The following is a 17,088-nucleotide window of genomic DNA, read 5'->3' as shown; positions in this document are numbered from 1 at the left end:
TAACTAATAAGCATGTAATAGCTACCCAGAGATTCGACGTCATTAATTAGATGCATATAACAGCACACAATTCCCGTTCCTGTGACTGTGCCTGGAATCTACTTTTGTTGCATTTTACTGAATTTGAGCTTTACAGCATCGAATTCCAACTGTTTTACTTCTCTTCTGATAGATTCCAAAAAGTGATAATATTATTGTTGCTGATAATTTCCTTTAACATTTCTCTATGCATTATTTTTATGGATGATAATCTCTTTAGTTTGACACTGAATTTCATACTGGTACCTTCCATTTTTCAAATGTAAAAGATCTTTAGCCCTTCATTGGGGAAGTTTAGTTGCCAACAAAATATTAAAAATTGCAGAGCAAAATGTTCTGAGTACTTTCCCTTAGAAAATAAATTTATATCTTCAGCACTTCCACCACCATTGTAAGATAATGGAATGATCAGAACAGAAGGAGTCAATTTGGTTCAGTACGCCAGAGTGTTTTGCAAGAACTATTTAATTAATTCCACCCCACTGCTTTTATCCCAAATCCCTATAAAAGGTTCCCTCTTTTGAATGTTGCTATCTGTTATCACCTACACCAACGTAGCAGTTTGAATCACAACAACTCACTATATAAATATTGTTTCCTCATGCCACCTCCAGTTCTTTTACCAATCAACTTCAATCTGTCTCTTCTGGTTATTGATCCTCCCATAACTAGAAACAGTTTTTCTTTGGTTATTGCATCAGAAAATTAGCATTCATAAATTTCAACACCTTTTTCAACTTAACTCTGCTTATTTCTTTGTTAACTCAACTCTCAAAATCTGAAATTTTGTCTAAACTTAAAAGATTTTATTTATTCAGTAATTGCGATTAATGTTGGAAAAATCAATGCCTCAAGTGAACACTTGTCCACTGCCCCTTCAGCACAAGCCCCTAATCACCCCTATGACATGACTTTTGGTCAGCTTTAGATAGTTTTCTTTCAGTTGGAAGGACATGTAACTGATGGCATTACCACAGCCATCTAAAAATGATAAATAAATGTTTATTGTCAGCTCTTGTGCTGGAGCTTTTTTCAAGAAATAGACATGTATTGGTATGGGACAATAAAAAGGATAATGCTCAGAGTTACAACAAACGCACTGACATTTTAACACGAAAATGTGAATTAAATTGACAAACAGACATTTTATTTGCATACATAGGAAGTGTCTATTTTAAAGAACTGCTGTTTGAAATAAATACTTTGAAAAATTTTCAGCATTCTACCTTGCCAAGTTTTTCCTTTCTCTCCTCACAGTCTGGCATATTTCGGAAACTTGGTGGAATGTACCAGAAACAAACATTAGTGTGCTCCGGCTGCAGGAGAAATAAGCAATGATAAACTGAAGAAAATGTCTTGCCTTAACATTTGTTTATAATAACTGTGAACTTGTCAGTATAAACACATTGAACCTAAAATTCCAACAACAATATTAAACTGAAGTAGAATAAGATTATCAGAGTTACGTTCTTTCTAAAGATACTTAGCACAATCTTCTGACCAGCCTTTGTTGGTAGACCACAGAAATACAGGTACCAAAGACTAGGGAGGCTGTGGATGTAATACCTGAGGAAGAGGGCCTTGTTTGAAAATGGAATGATTGAAGGAGGAAATGTTGGAAGGCTCGGGCCATGTAGTTTAAAGAGGACCATTGTTGAAAGAATAGAAATTGTGGGGGTTGACAGTAACTACATTTTATTAAACAAAATGGGAAGGAAGAAGGCAGGTAATGGCAGTTTACAAATATAAAGAAGGAATTGGTGGAAGACAATTGACTACATACTTACTTCTGCATCGAATACCATTTGATATCCATCCCTCTTTCTAATTTTGTTGTAGAAGTACATTGCCAGGTCCAGGCACTTGTTAATTTGGTTTTCAAATCCTACTGTGCCCTATAATGAATTGTATAGCAAATGGATTAAATATTAACTCATTATTCAGGGAGAACTTTAAAACCATTTTTAACGATCCAATGTGCAAGAACCAAGTGTTTATAAATTACAAAAACACTCCATTACCAGCAATAATGCTTCAAAAGCACCACATACATTAAAGTGGATAGTGTAGTACTCATCCAATGTGAAGAACTTGCAACAATTTTTTAATGGAGATGGTACTCTTACTAGTTTGGGATAGATTCACCTATGAACGAATAAATTATTTATCTATAGCACCACTCTCATAAAAAAAAAACTTGCAGTAGGTTTGACAGGGAAATAAAGTGAGTTAGGCTGGAGGGAGAAAAGAAGTGAGGCGAGGTGGGGGAAAATCAATGAAAGAGATAGTGACCTTAAAGGATGAACTAAACTCAGTATGAGGCTGTGAAATGATAGAACAGGAAGAATGGAGTGTAGCTGAGATAGGAGCTCAATCAAAAATAAAACAGGAAGCTGGCAATAAACAGTAGTCATTGGGACAAAGGATAGGAGAAGGAGGAAGATGGACAAATACCTTTAATTGTGGAAAAGAAAAAGTAAAATTAAACCTTTGTATTAACTCTCCAAACTAGGAATTAAGACTGCATTGCAGATATAATTGAGGTTGGTTGGTTTAAAAAAAGGTCAGAGTTTCAAGGGAAATAATGATAGAGTTTGAGATCCAGTTGTTTGCAAAGTGCATTAAATTTGACAATTCATGGATTTGGAGTCAAAGGAACTCAAGGAGTTTTTGGGGCTGTACAAATTGCAAAGAACAGATATGTTTCATTAAATCTCTGGCTTTGATGAGGCATTTCTTCTGTGGTAATGTAAAACATTGATGCCACAAGATCTAAGCAGATAATTGACAATCAAATATTAGGCAAATTAAAATTGTTAATATTTTATGTATTTGCACAACAGTAGGGACAGACTAAACAAGGAAGCATCACTCTAAAATATCATGGCGTTTTCATGAGTACAGGTCATGAAAATCTCAGTAGGATTGATCTACTGCTGTCTCCCCAACCACGGACACTGATTATGTACAATTACTAAATGAAACAAAGCTACATCTTCTATCATTCCTAAATTTGTGTGCAACTTTAAACCTGTCTGCCCAGCATACTTAAAATAGTAGACTGGGGTTTCCCTTTCTCTTTTCAATGTGCTTATGCTCACTTGTATTTGAACTGCCATTTTGGGGGCAGAGAGCTTTACTGTTTGCCAGAGGCAGAGACCCTTTCATTTTTAAACCTGGGATCAGACCACATAACTTAGCACCCTATATGATTTCAACTATCAGTCATGCCAGTTATGCCAAATGCTGGATCGCCCCACTGAAAGTTGCTACCAACTACCACCTTAACAAACAGAAGTCAAGGTATGATGAAATAATTTATTTTTGTAAGATTTCTTTCTGAGACAGAAATCCACAGGGACATTCTCCAAGCCCCACAAAGGAACATCGTTATCTCTGGGGTCCATGTTTCCCAAGCATGATCATCTCATTCCTATTCTAGCTCCATTGAGGATTTTATTGCAAAGGAATGTTCTCTCATGTCCTTAACAGCAATCTCCACTCACTGAGCTTCTTGTCATTCCTACCAGTTTCCGGCAGAAGTCCTAGTCAGGCTGTCCACTATAGGTCACAGCATACAAGTCAGCCTGATGAATTAGACAACTCTTTCTCCAGGCATGAAAAGATCATGTTTTTGGATATACTGGGCAATCAGTCAGTTTCCCCTGAATTTCAGCAATGAATTTCAATTTCATACAAGCAGTCAGCCTCAAAGTGTGTTTTTTTTAACCACAAATGCATATTTTATTTGTCTTACAACTGGGATCAAGGAATTGACAAACTAACACAGGCAGGGTTACGAAGAAATGCAGGAGTTTAAGACTGGCCATTCTGAGCAAACACAATATGACGCATGATTAAAGAAAATGAGCTTCCAGCAGAGAAATGAAATATAAAGCTGGTTTCAAGTTAGAAGGTGTGATATTTTAAACTCTTCAAATATATGGGCTGCAGTGAAGGAATTTGGTATGAGTGAAAAATAGGTGCAAGAACGGAAGAAGGAGGAACCTGCCCTGAAGCTGCCTAAGGTCAAATACATCATGAAAACAGGGTCCATCCCCTGACCTGATCTTAAGAAGCATTATCAGAAAAGGTCCTTGAAAAAGTCCAAATATTTACATCATCACTATAAACTAAAGTTTATATGCCCACACAACTGTGCTGTATCAAACCCTGAGCTCAGCAAAGATTTCAGCGCAGCAACTAATTGGTATATTCACTTAATGGGTCATAAATGTCCATTGTTTTGGCAGAAGACCAAGATTGGTCAGCAACTACCAAAGGACCACAATGCCAAAATGAATAGTTTCCAGTGGCAAAAGCATGAGATCACATTATATCACATCAGCAAGGTGGATGAAATATGTATGAATTTCAGTTTCCCTAGCAATCAAACTGAGAAGTAGAAAGATTCAAAACAGCTCTTGTGCAAAGCACAGGTCAAGATTCACAGTGGTGCTAGCCTGGATGGCCCTCAGAACAAAGTTAAAGCCTGTGATAATTTTCAAATGAAAATCCATGTGGAAAATCAAACCCTTTGTGGCAGATTTTGTGCATGCCCATGACAATGATTGGATGGATGAGGACAAAGTAAAGATAAAGATCGTTAACAGCAGAATAAGTGTCTTTGTGGCCTATGTAAAAGAGTGTTGTTTATTGTGGGACACGTTCGATCCATATGAACAATAAGATCAAAAGATACCTGTGAAGAAATAACATCCACTTTGAAGTTATGCTAGGAGGTCTCACGTCTGTAGTTCAACCTCTTGGTGCATCATTCAGTGATAATGATCACACCAAATAGAATTGGTGGATAGTTTATGGAAGAAAAGCCTTCACAAAGAGTGGAAATATACAATCTGTCCTGCTTGATGTTTTATGCCATTGTATCATCAAAACTGTCATCAGATTGTTCAGCAAATGTGGAAGACTAACTCAACGGGCATAAGGAAATATGACATGTTGTGGAGGGTTATTTCTGAAACAGAAAACACTGTATCTGATCCAGAGTGGGATCCTTGTGATTATATAAACTCTATCCATTTGATGTCAAAGACAACGACAATGTCAGGTTTTAAAAGATTCTTTTATGGCTAAAGACATTTCTGTGTAATTAAATTATTCAATAAACTGTTCCACATTTATATGAGTTACCTATAGCTTTTTTTCTTACATTTCAAAATTATGACTGCCCAGGCCTACACCGGTAGTTCATTTTGTACTGGGCATTAAAGTTTTTACAGTTTTTGAAATGATCCCTTGAGACTTCAAAGGTCAGCTTGTATAGTATTACATACAGGAAATGTAGACGTGGAAATTAAGGTCTTTCAGGGCTCATGCTGTGGTGAGGGGATTGGGATATGGGATGTGGATCTGGATGTGGATGTTCTCTACACCCCTAAATCTCTGTGCAACACTTCAGAAATTTAGCTTTAAAAGTAAGCATTAGCAACAATGTTCATTTGTTATGTAGTTTATTTATTGCTTAGTCATGTGAATTGCATGATGGTGATCGGTATATTACTAACATGCAGGCTGGAATCCCCCTTCCTTCGTACCAAGAGTTATGTAGAGGAGATGGTGAGGGTGTGCAAAGAACAAAGAACAAAAGAACAAAGAAAATTACAGCACAGGAACAGACCCTTCGGCCCTCCAAACCTGTGTCAATCCAGATCCTCTATCGAAGCCTGTCGCCTATTTTCCAAGGATCTGTATCGCTCTGCTCCCTGCCCATTCATGTATGTGTCTAGATACATCTTAAGTGATGCTATTGTGCCCGCCTCTACCACCTCCACTGGCAACGTGTTCCAGGCATCCACCACCCTCTGTGTAAAGAACTTTCCACGCATATCTCCTATAAACTTTTTCCCTCTCACTTTGAAATCATGACCCCTAGTAACTGAGTCCACCACTCTGGGAAAAAGCTTCTTGCTATCCACCCTGTCTATGCCTCTCATGATTTTGTAGACCTCAATCAGGTCCCTCCTCAACCTCCATCTTTCTAATGTAAATAATCCTAATCTACTCAACCTCTCTTTGTAGCTAGTGCCCTCCATAACAGGCAACATCCTAGTGAACCTCCTCTGCAACCCCCCCAAAGCATCCACATCCTTTTGGTAATGTGGCAGCCAGAACTGTACACAGTATTCCAAATGTGGTCGACCTGCCAACTCTTGTACTCAATACTCTGTTCAATGAATGACACCATGCCGTATGCTTTCTTGACCTCTCTATCGACCTACATTGCCACCTTTCAGGGTACAATGTTCCTAAACACCCAGATCTCTCTATGCATCAATTTTCCCCAGGGCTTTTCCATTTACTGGCCATTTATTTCCATTTATTGCCCATCTCTAATTGCCCAGACAAATGTTAAGAGTCAACTACAATTCTGTGGGTCTAGAGTCACAATGCCAGCCAGACCAAGTAAGGATAGAGGTTTACATAGAATATAGAAGAATACAGGACAGGAACAGGCCCTTTCACCCACATTGTTGGGCCGAAAAGGCAGCAGGGCTGGGGCTGTTGGTACTCTAATGAGGTAAGTAGGTGTCAGGTGGTCTATGTGCCCATCCTCAAACGATCTGAGGCTGCTAAGTGATCTCCTATTTCAGCATCCTGTGCCCTATGGAGTATTCCACAATGATGATCACTCCCCGCTGGTTTTCCTAAGTCCCGTGACCAGCCAAAAATGTCTATCTCATAGCCCCACCCGACTTACCAGTCCAGTCTCCCACAACAATCCTTATGAGGGGTTGGTTGCAATCCATCCGTGACTACTGCTTCCAACAGTACGACTAGAACTGGAAAATGGCTACCTATCTCTAAAGCTGACAGTTCTGGTAGGTGAGATTTCCTCCCAGATTGGGGCAGAAGTCATGGCTTAGGCCAATCAGCAGCCATCAAGTCAAACCTTTCCTCTCCTTTTTTAGTTGTAGGGTGGAAGGCCGTGAATGATGGGACTGTGACCTCCACTAAAATTCTCGCACCTGGTTTTGCTGACTGTACAGTTTCAATAAAAAAATCCTTAATAAACAGTCCAAAATCAATGGTCCTGCACACATTCCCCATCTCAAAATTTCAAGTACATTTTAAATGAATCTACTTCAACCACTGTAGACTAGTGTTTTAATTTACTATGCAGTATTATTCTGTGCTGTTATTAATTAATGTGAAAGTTCCTTTATTTGATCCTGTTTAAGCAAATACCACCTTTACTTAACACACACTGTAATCCTTGTTAAATTCATGGAATAGAATGAATGAAAAACATTTATAAGGCTCTCTAAAAACATTGAATTACAGGTAATGTATTGGACATTAAATAATGTTAGCCAGTGTTAATGCAATAATCTTCAAAAGCCTTTTTAGCCTTTTTCTTTTGTTTTCTCGGTACAAACTTATCTACAAAGATCAAGTGGTCTTAATAAAGTCTATTAGTCACTTCACACCTGCCTATGCCTGCTCCCCACCCACCCCCCAAGACAGACCTCAGAAAGTCCCTCACTTTCCAAGTCTTCTGCTAAGATTCTTTTTAACATGGCAATCTACATTTGTCTGCCACCATCTAAACCCATAAAGATTAAAGAAGCCACAAAAATAGGCTTACAACTTTAAGGGGTAGATCTTGACTTTGTGTAATAGTATAAAATCGGCTACAACTAGTCAGCAGCCCATCTCTCCCAAATCAAAGCAATGGAAGTAAAAATGGGGAAAGATGTAAAGCAGGCACCAGACTCACTGTTACCCTCCGCATACAGCCGCACAGGATATCTCAATGTGATTCAGCCACACGTACATGTACAAAATTCACTAGAAGCACCACATTCTCTTTACCTATGATTATCTGATTACTTTTTTTTTGCTGCCAACATGATCCAAATGCACGGAAAAATGTAGCTGGGTACTTTGTTAATTTGGTGTGAAAGTACTGTCACACTCATGAACAAAGCAGCAAAATCCCATTTGACTGCTGACGATAGACATTAAGTGGCATATAACAACTCATATGGTTGCCTGCCATTTGTTTGTTGGTAGCCTCACCACCTCTCCCTGTCCTGCCTCCACAAAAAATGGCCCAGGAGCTGGAAGGAGCCAGGGAACCTGCAGCTGACCCTGGAGCTGTGACAGTCTGTGACATTTGTTCATATTAAGCAAATTGAGGCCCTTGACCCAACTTCAGATGGGCTTCAGGCCAGAAGCATCAGGGTTCTATGTGGCATGAAATACATTCTTCTTCCCTCCCATCAGCAGTAAAGCAATGAAAGACAGTTTTCACTCCTCCACACTTGTCAAATAGAGTGGATTCTGGAGAAGGTAACTATCGTTGGTGAATAGCGATTATATTCTGACAAGTGTAAGATTCACTGGTTCCTCTTCTTTACACTAACTGTTTGGCAATCCTGATCAAAGCATCCTGGAAAGGATGCACCTGGTGAAATATGCTGGGCAGGTGATATATAATTGCTGTTACATAGTTTTCAGAGGCGTAGATTTAATATACAGGGCTTATTGTTTTGCAATTCCCAGAAAAAAATGTAAAACTTGCAAATAACACAGAGGGTCTCACAGATTTTGCATACCTCAGAAGTGGCATGTTAATTTCCAATTATTATTTATTTTCATGGCTTTAAGGAATCAAGGCTGGACAAAGGCACAACACTAACTTTCATTAAATACATTCAGTATGTTGGTTGCTGGGCAAATTGCAGCAAAAGAGAACTGTGGGGCTTACATAAAATCCTAAGGGCTGAATCTAAAGGTGATTTGGCTAAGAATAAGTTGCACTGGGATTTGGTGGAATAATTGTCATCATAAGGCCAAAAGAATCTTCTCACCAATTCTTAACAAACCCACCATATTATTCCACATTTCAGCACGTATTGAGAGTATCATATGCAACTTGGCCCCATCTTACTACATGCCATTCCTGGAAGAACTTGTTGCTAACTGGAGATTCCAGAATTGATCATCATCGCTTGTATCTGTGACATATTTAAAAGATTGTGGTGCACCCAGCCAAATGCTGTAAATCTGGAGCTGCTCTGCATGGTTCCTGACATTTTGTCGTGGACACGGCAGATCAGGGGGAAATCGGAGTGCAACTTTGTGGGCATCATCCTGGACGTTCTGCTGGAGGGTCTGGTATAAAGGTGGGGCTTCCTTGTCCCTCATGGCCAACGGCAGAGACCACCTAGATCACAGCAGTAGCAAATGTCTGGGGGAATGCCCAGTAGTATAGGAAGAAGTTCAATGACCTACTGCATTCCGTAATCATCTCTCCAATACCTCACACTCACTCTAACTTTGCTAGTGGGTCCATCTCCCATAAAGATCATGCTCTACCACTCTTTCACTACTTTCTACAATGCTTTCCCCCAATCACTAAATGAACCCTAACCTTTGATTTCTCTAGCCCCGCAAAACGTGTATAGTGCCACGTACTCTCCACCTGCACTAACAGTAAATGCCGGTCCATCCATTTTCGTCTCCTGTAATACCTGCCTCTGTCTCATTCCAGGAACATACACAACCCACCAGAGGGCAGAAAGGGTCAAGGCAGCTGGCAAGCTGCCCGTCATTCACCTCCTCGTCCCTTACTAGCAGAGGATCCAGAGTCTGACAGTCCTGAAAGGACCTGGACTGGCATTAGAGGCTGCCTTAAACTCACTGTGCTAGGAGCCCTTGGGAGAAGGCTATTCACCTTGACTGAACTGAGGCCTGGTGACAACGTGGCAAGCTTCCTGGCTTTATGTCTGCACTAACTAGGTCATACTCAAGTAAGATGAGCCTGGTATATCTGAAGCAGAGGGGTCAATATGTAAAAAGGCAAGGCACACAAGGCATGGGTGCTGTGTGCATCCAGATAGGCTCAGAGTGAATGAGCTTTATGAGAGCAAGCAAAGAGCCTGGAGAAGCAGCCAGGTCCAGTCTATGAGCTGGGTCTGTCTCACTGAGCACACAGTATTCTTGCTGGAGTACTACAATGATAGTTGCCAGTGCCTTCTGAGGTGCAGCAGTGAAGAGCAGAATCATCTATAAGTCGATCAGAAATGTACCAACAAGGATCATAGAACCTGGCACGTGTTGGGTGTCAATGTTGTGCATGTGACCAGATCCATGGAACATGTCAGAAATGTTTGTGCCCATTGTCCAACATGAAGATCTTTTTGTGCAAATGCAAGCTGAACCTGCCAAGAAATTGCTCTGGTTTCCAAGTTGAGTTTTCCTGACTCCTCTGTTTCTAGGTTATGCAAGTATTATCTTTACCAGCTGCAAAGCACACAGGGATAAGGTGACATCAGCCTGAACAGAAGAACTACTGGATCCTGACTTGACTTTTAAAACCTGCAGAGCATCACACCTACAAGCAGCTATAGGAAAGAGCCTCTCCTTCTGTGCAGCCTGTGTCAAGTCAACTGCAGGGATTTAGTAAGTGTAACACCTTATGCTTTTACTCCAAAACAGGCCACCTAGCAGCTTCCAACAGTACGACACGGAACTACTCCCATTCAGACAGCCGCTGGGCAGAAAGAACACCCTGTCTTTCAATTCAGATTCCTTCAACAAGACTAACTTTACTGGTTTGGACAAAATTAGCATACGGTTGGGAAAAACAATACCAATCACTCTCTTTGGAAATCCAACGTCCAGTTTGAACCCAACTGAAAAGTGGTTACCTGAACACTTTGTTATGCACAATAACAGGTCAACAGGCCAATTCCCTTATGTGGTGAGAGAAGCTTCCTATAAAACACACTGGACATCCAACATGAAACTACTTGTTCCCAGAACTTGTACATCAGGATAGAAAGGACATCACAATCCCAAGAGAGTCAAAATTGCTTTTGAACCTAGGAGCAACACCAGAAGAAAGTCAGACAGTGGCATCAAGCCAACCACAGTGATCAGATATTACAATAATTGAGGACAAGAAATAAACTATTCTAAGTTGCTGAAGTTCATCTGTTTATTTCCATTGTCTTGTAATAGTTTGCAGCTGTAAAAATACATGATTAATGTGTTATGTTTGTTTAGGTGGTTGTCCAGAGGATGTGAATGTTGTGGATTCTTGGTTGAACTGTAGTATTCATGAAGCTGAGAAGGCTGACTCTGAAGAAAGATGTTCCAAATATGATGGCTCTGGATGACCCAGCTATGAGCTGAGGATTCTCCTCATCAGCTTCTTGTTGCTGCTGGCCTTCCTGATTGCTTTCTGTCATTTTGCTTTTCTGTTATAAAAGTCCCCTTTCCAAAGGAAAATTTTGGAGCACATAGCTCTCAGTTGCAACCTAAATTATTGTTCAGCTGTCTAAGACATTATGCCATCAGAGCCACTGAGACACTTTAAATCTACTTTTCATATGTGAACAATGTGTTCAATTCTGGTAGCTAAAAAATATTGTATTGTATCTTGGAATGCTGGAGAATCACACAGTTGGCAGCAGTCGTGGTTAACGACTCACTCAGCGACCAGGTACATATTTGCTTTCCAGCTTTGAATAGTTTGATTCTTAACAGAATGACTCAAAAGGTAAATTAACATTTACATGCATGATGTGGTATGGGTGATCATATAGTAGCTGCATGTTGAGGAAATTATTCATTTTCTTAAAATGTATTGTATTTAATTGATTAAAAAGAGATATCTAAGGCCCCTTGCAGCTTTGAGAATCTTGTCACTAAAGGATTCTATAGGTTTTCATTCTGATGCCACGAAATCCAACAGAGTTACTTGCATGACAAAGTCCAGTCACTTTCCATGCTCTAAAAATTGTGAAATTTCACTCATCAGTTATTCTAGAAACTTCAACTCCCATCCCAAATACTTTTGCATCCTGTGACCAATATTTCATACTTCTTATTCCAGAACTGTCTTCTCTATTCCACTTTGATATCCAACAAATACTTCACATCATCAATTTCTTCACAAAGCGCATGCATCTACCTCACTCAACCCAGTGCCTCCACATTCTAAGACTTCCTTCTACTAATTTCATACTCTTCCCGGAATGCCTCTGCCCTGAAAATAACCTCCTACAACTTCCAATTCCAAGCAGCTCTTTCCCTTTATTGTCAAACCTTTAGATCCCTCTATTTGTTTGTGCTCCTAAGTACTTGCTCCCACAGTTATAAAACTGTTAGACCAACCTCTCAATACTATAACTCCTTTTCACTTTTCTCTGTATTCTAGATTTTGAAAAGCAATTAACTCTTTAAACAGTGGGCAGAGGTCCCAGAGTTTATGGCAGTTATGCTTGCTGTAATAATTTACGTTTTCTCTCCTGTTCATCCACCTTGCTGTTGAGCAGAGAAGCTCAGAACAATATAGGCTCCGTATTTTCTATCTAGACATCATCACAAAACGTTGAAGTAAAAGTTTTACATCCTCCTGAATGTTTAAACTCAGACTGTGGATTACTGTAAAGACTTTTAAGGCAAGTGGGACTCTAAAATAAATCATGTAGATTTATGTTGTTAAAAAATTGTAATTACATTATTTTAAAAAATTGTACCAGTAGCTGTTTAATGATTAAATATTTAGATCTTCACAGTCATATACATTAAGGGTGACGAACCCCACCTTTAATTTCACTGGCAAGGTGCAGGAAGCAATTTCTGGTACTTGTGCACATAACCATCAGATAGTCAATTCCACTACAGCAAATATTTCCAATGTTCTGCAGTGCTGTAACTAGACCACATGTGTTGCCAAGGCAACCTCTTCTGATACTATGCTGCAAACCTGTAAGAGATGATTTTCCAGAATGTTCTGTTTGGTACTGGCAGTCTTTACAGAAGCACCATCCAATGGTGATATTGTCATTTTAATAAGAAAAATATATATACCTGCAAACAACATATGACCCAGGTTAATGTAAAGCTCACTTTTAACCATAATTGAAACTAAAATCAAAAGCTCAATTCAGGAAACATGGCAATATGTCTTCGAAATAATTTAATACTTAATGGTTCGAAACAGAAATCTGCCTCTAGTTATAGCCAAAACTTCAGGGGTTAGAAATCCTAACCAGTGTTCCCCAATCCAAATCTATTCAAACATTCATGTATTCATAAGCACAGAGCCAGAATTCCTACCTTTCATACTCTGTGAGGATGTAAGTTACATCTTTCATTTATCTAACGTCTCATTTGTTGCATATTGGGACTTTGGCCTTCTCTTTTCCAAGGACTAGCTGGTCAGTTTTAGTTGAAACTATCCACCCAACCATTAAGTCAGACAACCAGGTATGTGTAACATGCCAAGCTGGTATTAAAGGCTTCAGCCCAGGTTACTGTACCTTTGCCTTCCACATCAACCAAAACTTGAAAATGTCCACGTGACGGCCACACTGTATTGCCTTATCTCCTGTATCGTAGGAAACATCGTACTGCTTATCTTGCTGGAACAAGTAGCCTGCACACATCTGATTGCAGCCTTGGAGAATACCCTGCGAACAAAATATAACTTACTTTACTCCATTTTGCCATAACAAAAATGTAATCATTCAGAATGCTACACATTTAGTTTTTGTTAGGTTAGATTGAAGAAAGTAGAAGGTTGAAAAATAATAAGAGGAAGAAAGATAAAACAGGTAAAGCTCAGACTATTAAGGGACAAATAACAAAATATCTAGATCAGGATCATTTGTAAAATATATCCACTATTGTTTCTTTTCATTCATTATAATTATCTCCAGTTGATGTGTTCATCTTTATCCCTTCTCACTCAGTGTTTCCATTGATGAACGTAGTCTTCCAAAGGCAGACTATTCAGAGAAATTGTGGAAGCAAACAAGACCAAGGTTATTATCATCTTTTGAGAACTTTCTTGCACAACAAGGGACTTTGCTGTTTAACACTGTTCCAGACTAAAAGACTGTAAGATGTAAGAGCTGAAGGTGGCCATTTGGTCCATAAAGTCAGCTCCACCATGCAATGTAATCATGGCTAATCTAATAACCCTCAACTCCACTTTCCTGCCTTAATCACAAAGCCTTCAATTCCCTTACTCATTGAAAATCTGGTTACTTCAGCAATGAATACACTCAACCACCCAACCTACAGAGCCTTCTGCGAGAAAGAATTTCGCCAACTCACTAATCTATGAGAGAAAAAAAACTCTTCCTTATCTCTTTCTTAAATAGGTAACTCATAACTCTGAGATTATACCCTTAGGTCCTAGATTGTCCCATAAGGGGAAGTCCTAAGTGAGTTTTTTGCTTCGGTTTTCACTAAGGAAAGGGGTCTTGTTGAGAATGAGAACTTTGAGGAGCAGGGAAACAGGCTTGAACAGATCAAGATTGAGGAAGTTGATGTGCTGGAAATTTTGGCAAACATTAAGATTGATAAGTCCCCAGGGCCAGACCAGATTTATCCTAGGTTGCTCCGGGAAGTGAGACCGGAGGTTGCTAAGCCGCTGGCGAAGATCTTTGCTTCTTCACTCTCCACGGGAGTTGTACGGGAAGATTGGAGCGAGGCAAATGTTATTCCTCTTTTCAAGAAAAGGAATAGGGAAATCCCAGGAAATTACAGACCAGTCAGTCTTACATCTGTGGTCAGCAAGGTTTTGGAAAGAATTCTGAGGGATAGGATTTATGGCTATTTAGAAAAGCATAGCGTGATTAAAGGGAGTCAGCATGGCTTTGTGAGGGGCAGGTCATGCCTCACAAATCTTATTGAGTTCTTTGAGGAGGTCACAAGACAGGTTGACGAGGGTTGAGCAGTGGACGTGGTGTACATGGACTTCAGCAAGGCATTTGATAAGGTTCCTCACGGCAGGCTCATTCATAAAGTCAGGAGGTTTGGGATACAGGGTGATTTGGCTGTCTGGATTCAGAATTGGTTGGCTGACAGGAGGCAGAGAGTTGTTGTAGATGGTAAGTATTCTGCCTAGAGGTCAGTGCTGAGTGGAGTCCCACAGGGCTCTGTTCGTGGGCCCCTGCTCTTTGTAGTTTTTATAAATGACTTGGATGAGGAGGTTGAGGGGTGGGTTAGTATGTTTGCTGATGACACAAAGGTTGGAGGTGCCGTTGATAGTATCAAGGGCTATTGCAGGCTTCAGCGAGACATTGACAGTATGCAGAACTGGGCTGAGAAATGGCAGATGGAGTTCAACCTGGATAAATGCAAAGTGATGTATTTTGGAAGGTCGAACTTAAATGCTGAATATAGGATTAAAGGCAGGATTCTCGGCAGTGTGGAGGAACAGCGGGGTCTTGGTGTTCAAGTGCATAGCTCCCTCAAAGTTGCCACCCAAGTGGATAAGGTTGTTAAGAAAGCGTATGGTGTCTTGGCTTTCATTAACAGGCAGATCCAGTTTAAGAGCCGCGAGGTTTTGCTGCAGCTCTACAAAACCCTGGTGAGACCACACTTGGAATATTGTGTCCAGTTCTGGTTGCCCTATTACGGGAAAGATGTGGAGGCTTTGGAGACGGTGCAAAGGAGGTTCACCAGGATGCTGACTGGACTGGAGGGCTTGTCTTACGAGGAGAGGTTGACTGAACTCGGACTTTTCTCTCTGGAGAGAAGGAGGAAGAGAGGTGACCTGATCGAGGTGTACAAGGTAATGAGAGGCATGGATAGAGTCGATAGCCAGAGACTTTTCCCCAGGGCAGGATTGACTGCCATGAGAGGTCATAGTTTTAAGGTGTTAGGAGGAAGGTATAGAGGAGATGTCAGAGGGAGGTTCTTCACCCAGAGAGTTGTGGGCTGTATGCTAATACTCCAGTCACTTCAAAATAAAGATCAACATTCCATTGATCTTCCTTATAACCTGTTGAACCTAAATGCTAGTTTTTTGTGATTGATACATAAAGAACCCCAAACGTGACTGTGTTGCAGGTGCCTGTAGTCTTTCTCCATTTAAAGAATATTGAGCTCTTGTATTCATCCTGCCAAACTGTATAACCTCAAATTTTTCCACAATATATTCCATCTGCCAAGCTTTCACCCACTCACTCAACCCGTTTATATCCCTGTGAAGACTTTTTCTATCATCTTGACTACTTGCCTTCCCACCTACATTGGTGTCACACACAACCTTAGTGATAGTACATTCAATTCATTAATCCAAGTTATTGATAAGTATTGTAAATAATTGTTGTCCCGATACTGATCACTGTAGGACTCCACCAGTTATCCATCATTATCCTGAAATGTCCCTATTTATCCAACTTCTACCAGTCTTCCACTAGTTAGCCAATCCCCTCACCGTGTTAATATACTACCCCTAATACCACAGACTCATTTTATTTAGTAGCTTAATGTTATCTCATTAAATGCTTTTGCAAATCCAAATATATTATATCTACTAGTTCTCCTTTATCTATCCTATTCATTTCTTCTTCAAAGAACTGTAACAAATTTGTATCAGAGATAATAGGAACTGCAGATGCTAGAGAACCTGAGATAACAAATTTCTGATGAAGGGTCTATGCCCGAAACGTCAGCTTTTCTGCTCCTAAGATGCTGCTTGGCCTGCTGTGTTCATCCAACTCCACACTTTGTTATCACTGTAATAAACTTGTCAGGCAATGAATTCAACTTCATGAATTCATGCTAACTCTGCTTAATTACATTACGTATTTCTAAACAGTCTGCTAATACATCCTTTAGAATAGATGCTAACATTTTCACAATGATAAAAATGTTATGCTAATGGCCTATAGTTAACTATGCTTTTGTCTCCCTCCCTGTTTGAATAAGTGTGTTACATTAGCAATCCGGTCCTCTGAGATTTCTCCAGAATCTAAGGATTCTTGGAAGATTACTCCCAATGTATCCATTATTTCTGTAGTGACTCCCTTTAAAATCCTAGGACGTCTTTCATCATGTCCAAGGAAATGATCAGTCTTCAGCTCATTAGATTCTCTAGTACTTTTTCTTTAGTGATAGTTATCATTCTTGCTTACTTTCTCACCCTGACCCAATCTTTAAGCCCTTAATTATTTAAAATTTTTAGAGCACTATTAATGTCTGGTATTGTGAAGACAGATGTTATGTACTTATTCAGCTCCTCTGCCATTTCCTATGCCCTCATTATTATTT

General features: G+C 39.8%; 1 protein-coding gene across 5 annotated transcripts in view; it reads right to left on the bottom strand.

Annotated features, from left to right (window-relative positions):
• Positions 1 to 17,088, bottom strand: part of LOC125453815 (glutamate decarboxylase 1) — a 57,727-nt gene that overhangs the window by 6,662 nt on the left and 33,977 nt on the right. For all 5 annotated transcript variants that reach the window (XM_059647266.1, XM_048533793.2, XM_048533795.1 and 2 more), the window contains 3 exons: positions 13,341 to 13,490; positions 1,827 to 1,934; positions 1,266 to 1,355 (listed from right to left, as the gene is read on the bottom strand). In XM_059647266.1, the coding sequence (XP_059503249.1) occupies positions 1,266 to 1,355; positions 1,827 to 1,934; positions 13,341 to 13,490 (348 nt within the window). The remainder of the gene's footprint in view (positions 1 to 1,265; positions 1,356 to 1,826; positions 1,935 to 13,340; positions 13,491 to 17,088) is intronic.

The sequence above is a fragment of the Stegostoma tigrinum genome, chromosome 7 (genome assembly GCF_030684315.1).
Source record: "Stegostoma tigrinum isolate sSteTig4 chromosome 7, sSteTig4.hap1, whole genome shotgun sequence".
Classification (NCBI taxonomy): Eukaryota; Metazoa; Chordata; class Chondrichthyes; order Orectolobiformes; family Stegostomatidae; genus Stegostoma; species Stegostoma tigrinum.
This window is presented reverse-complemented; position numbering and strand designations above follow the sequence as displayed.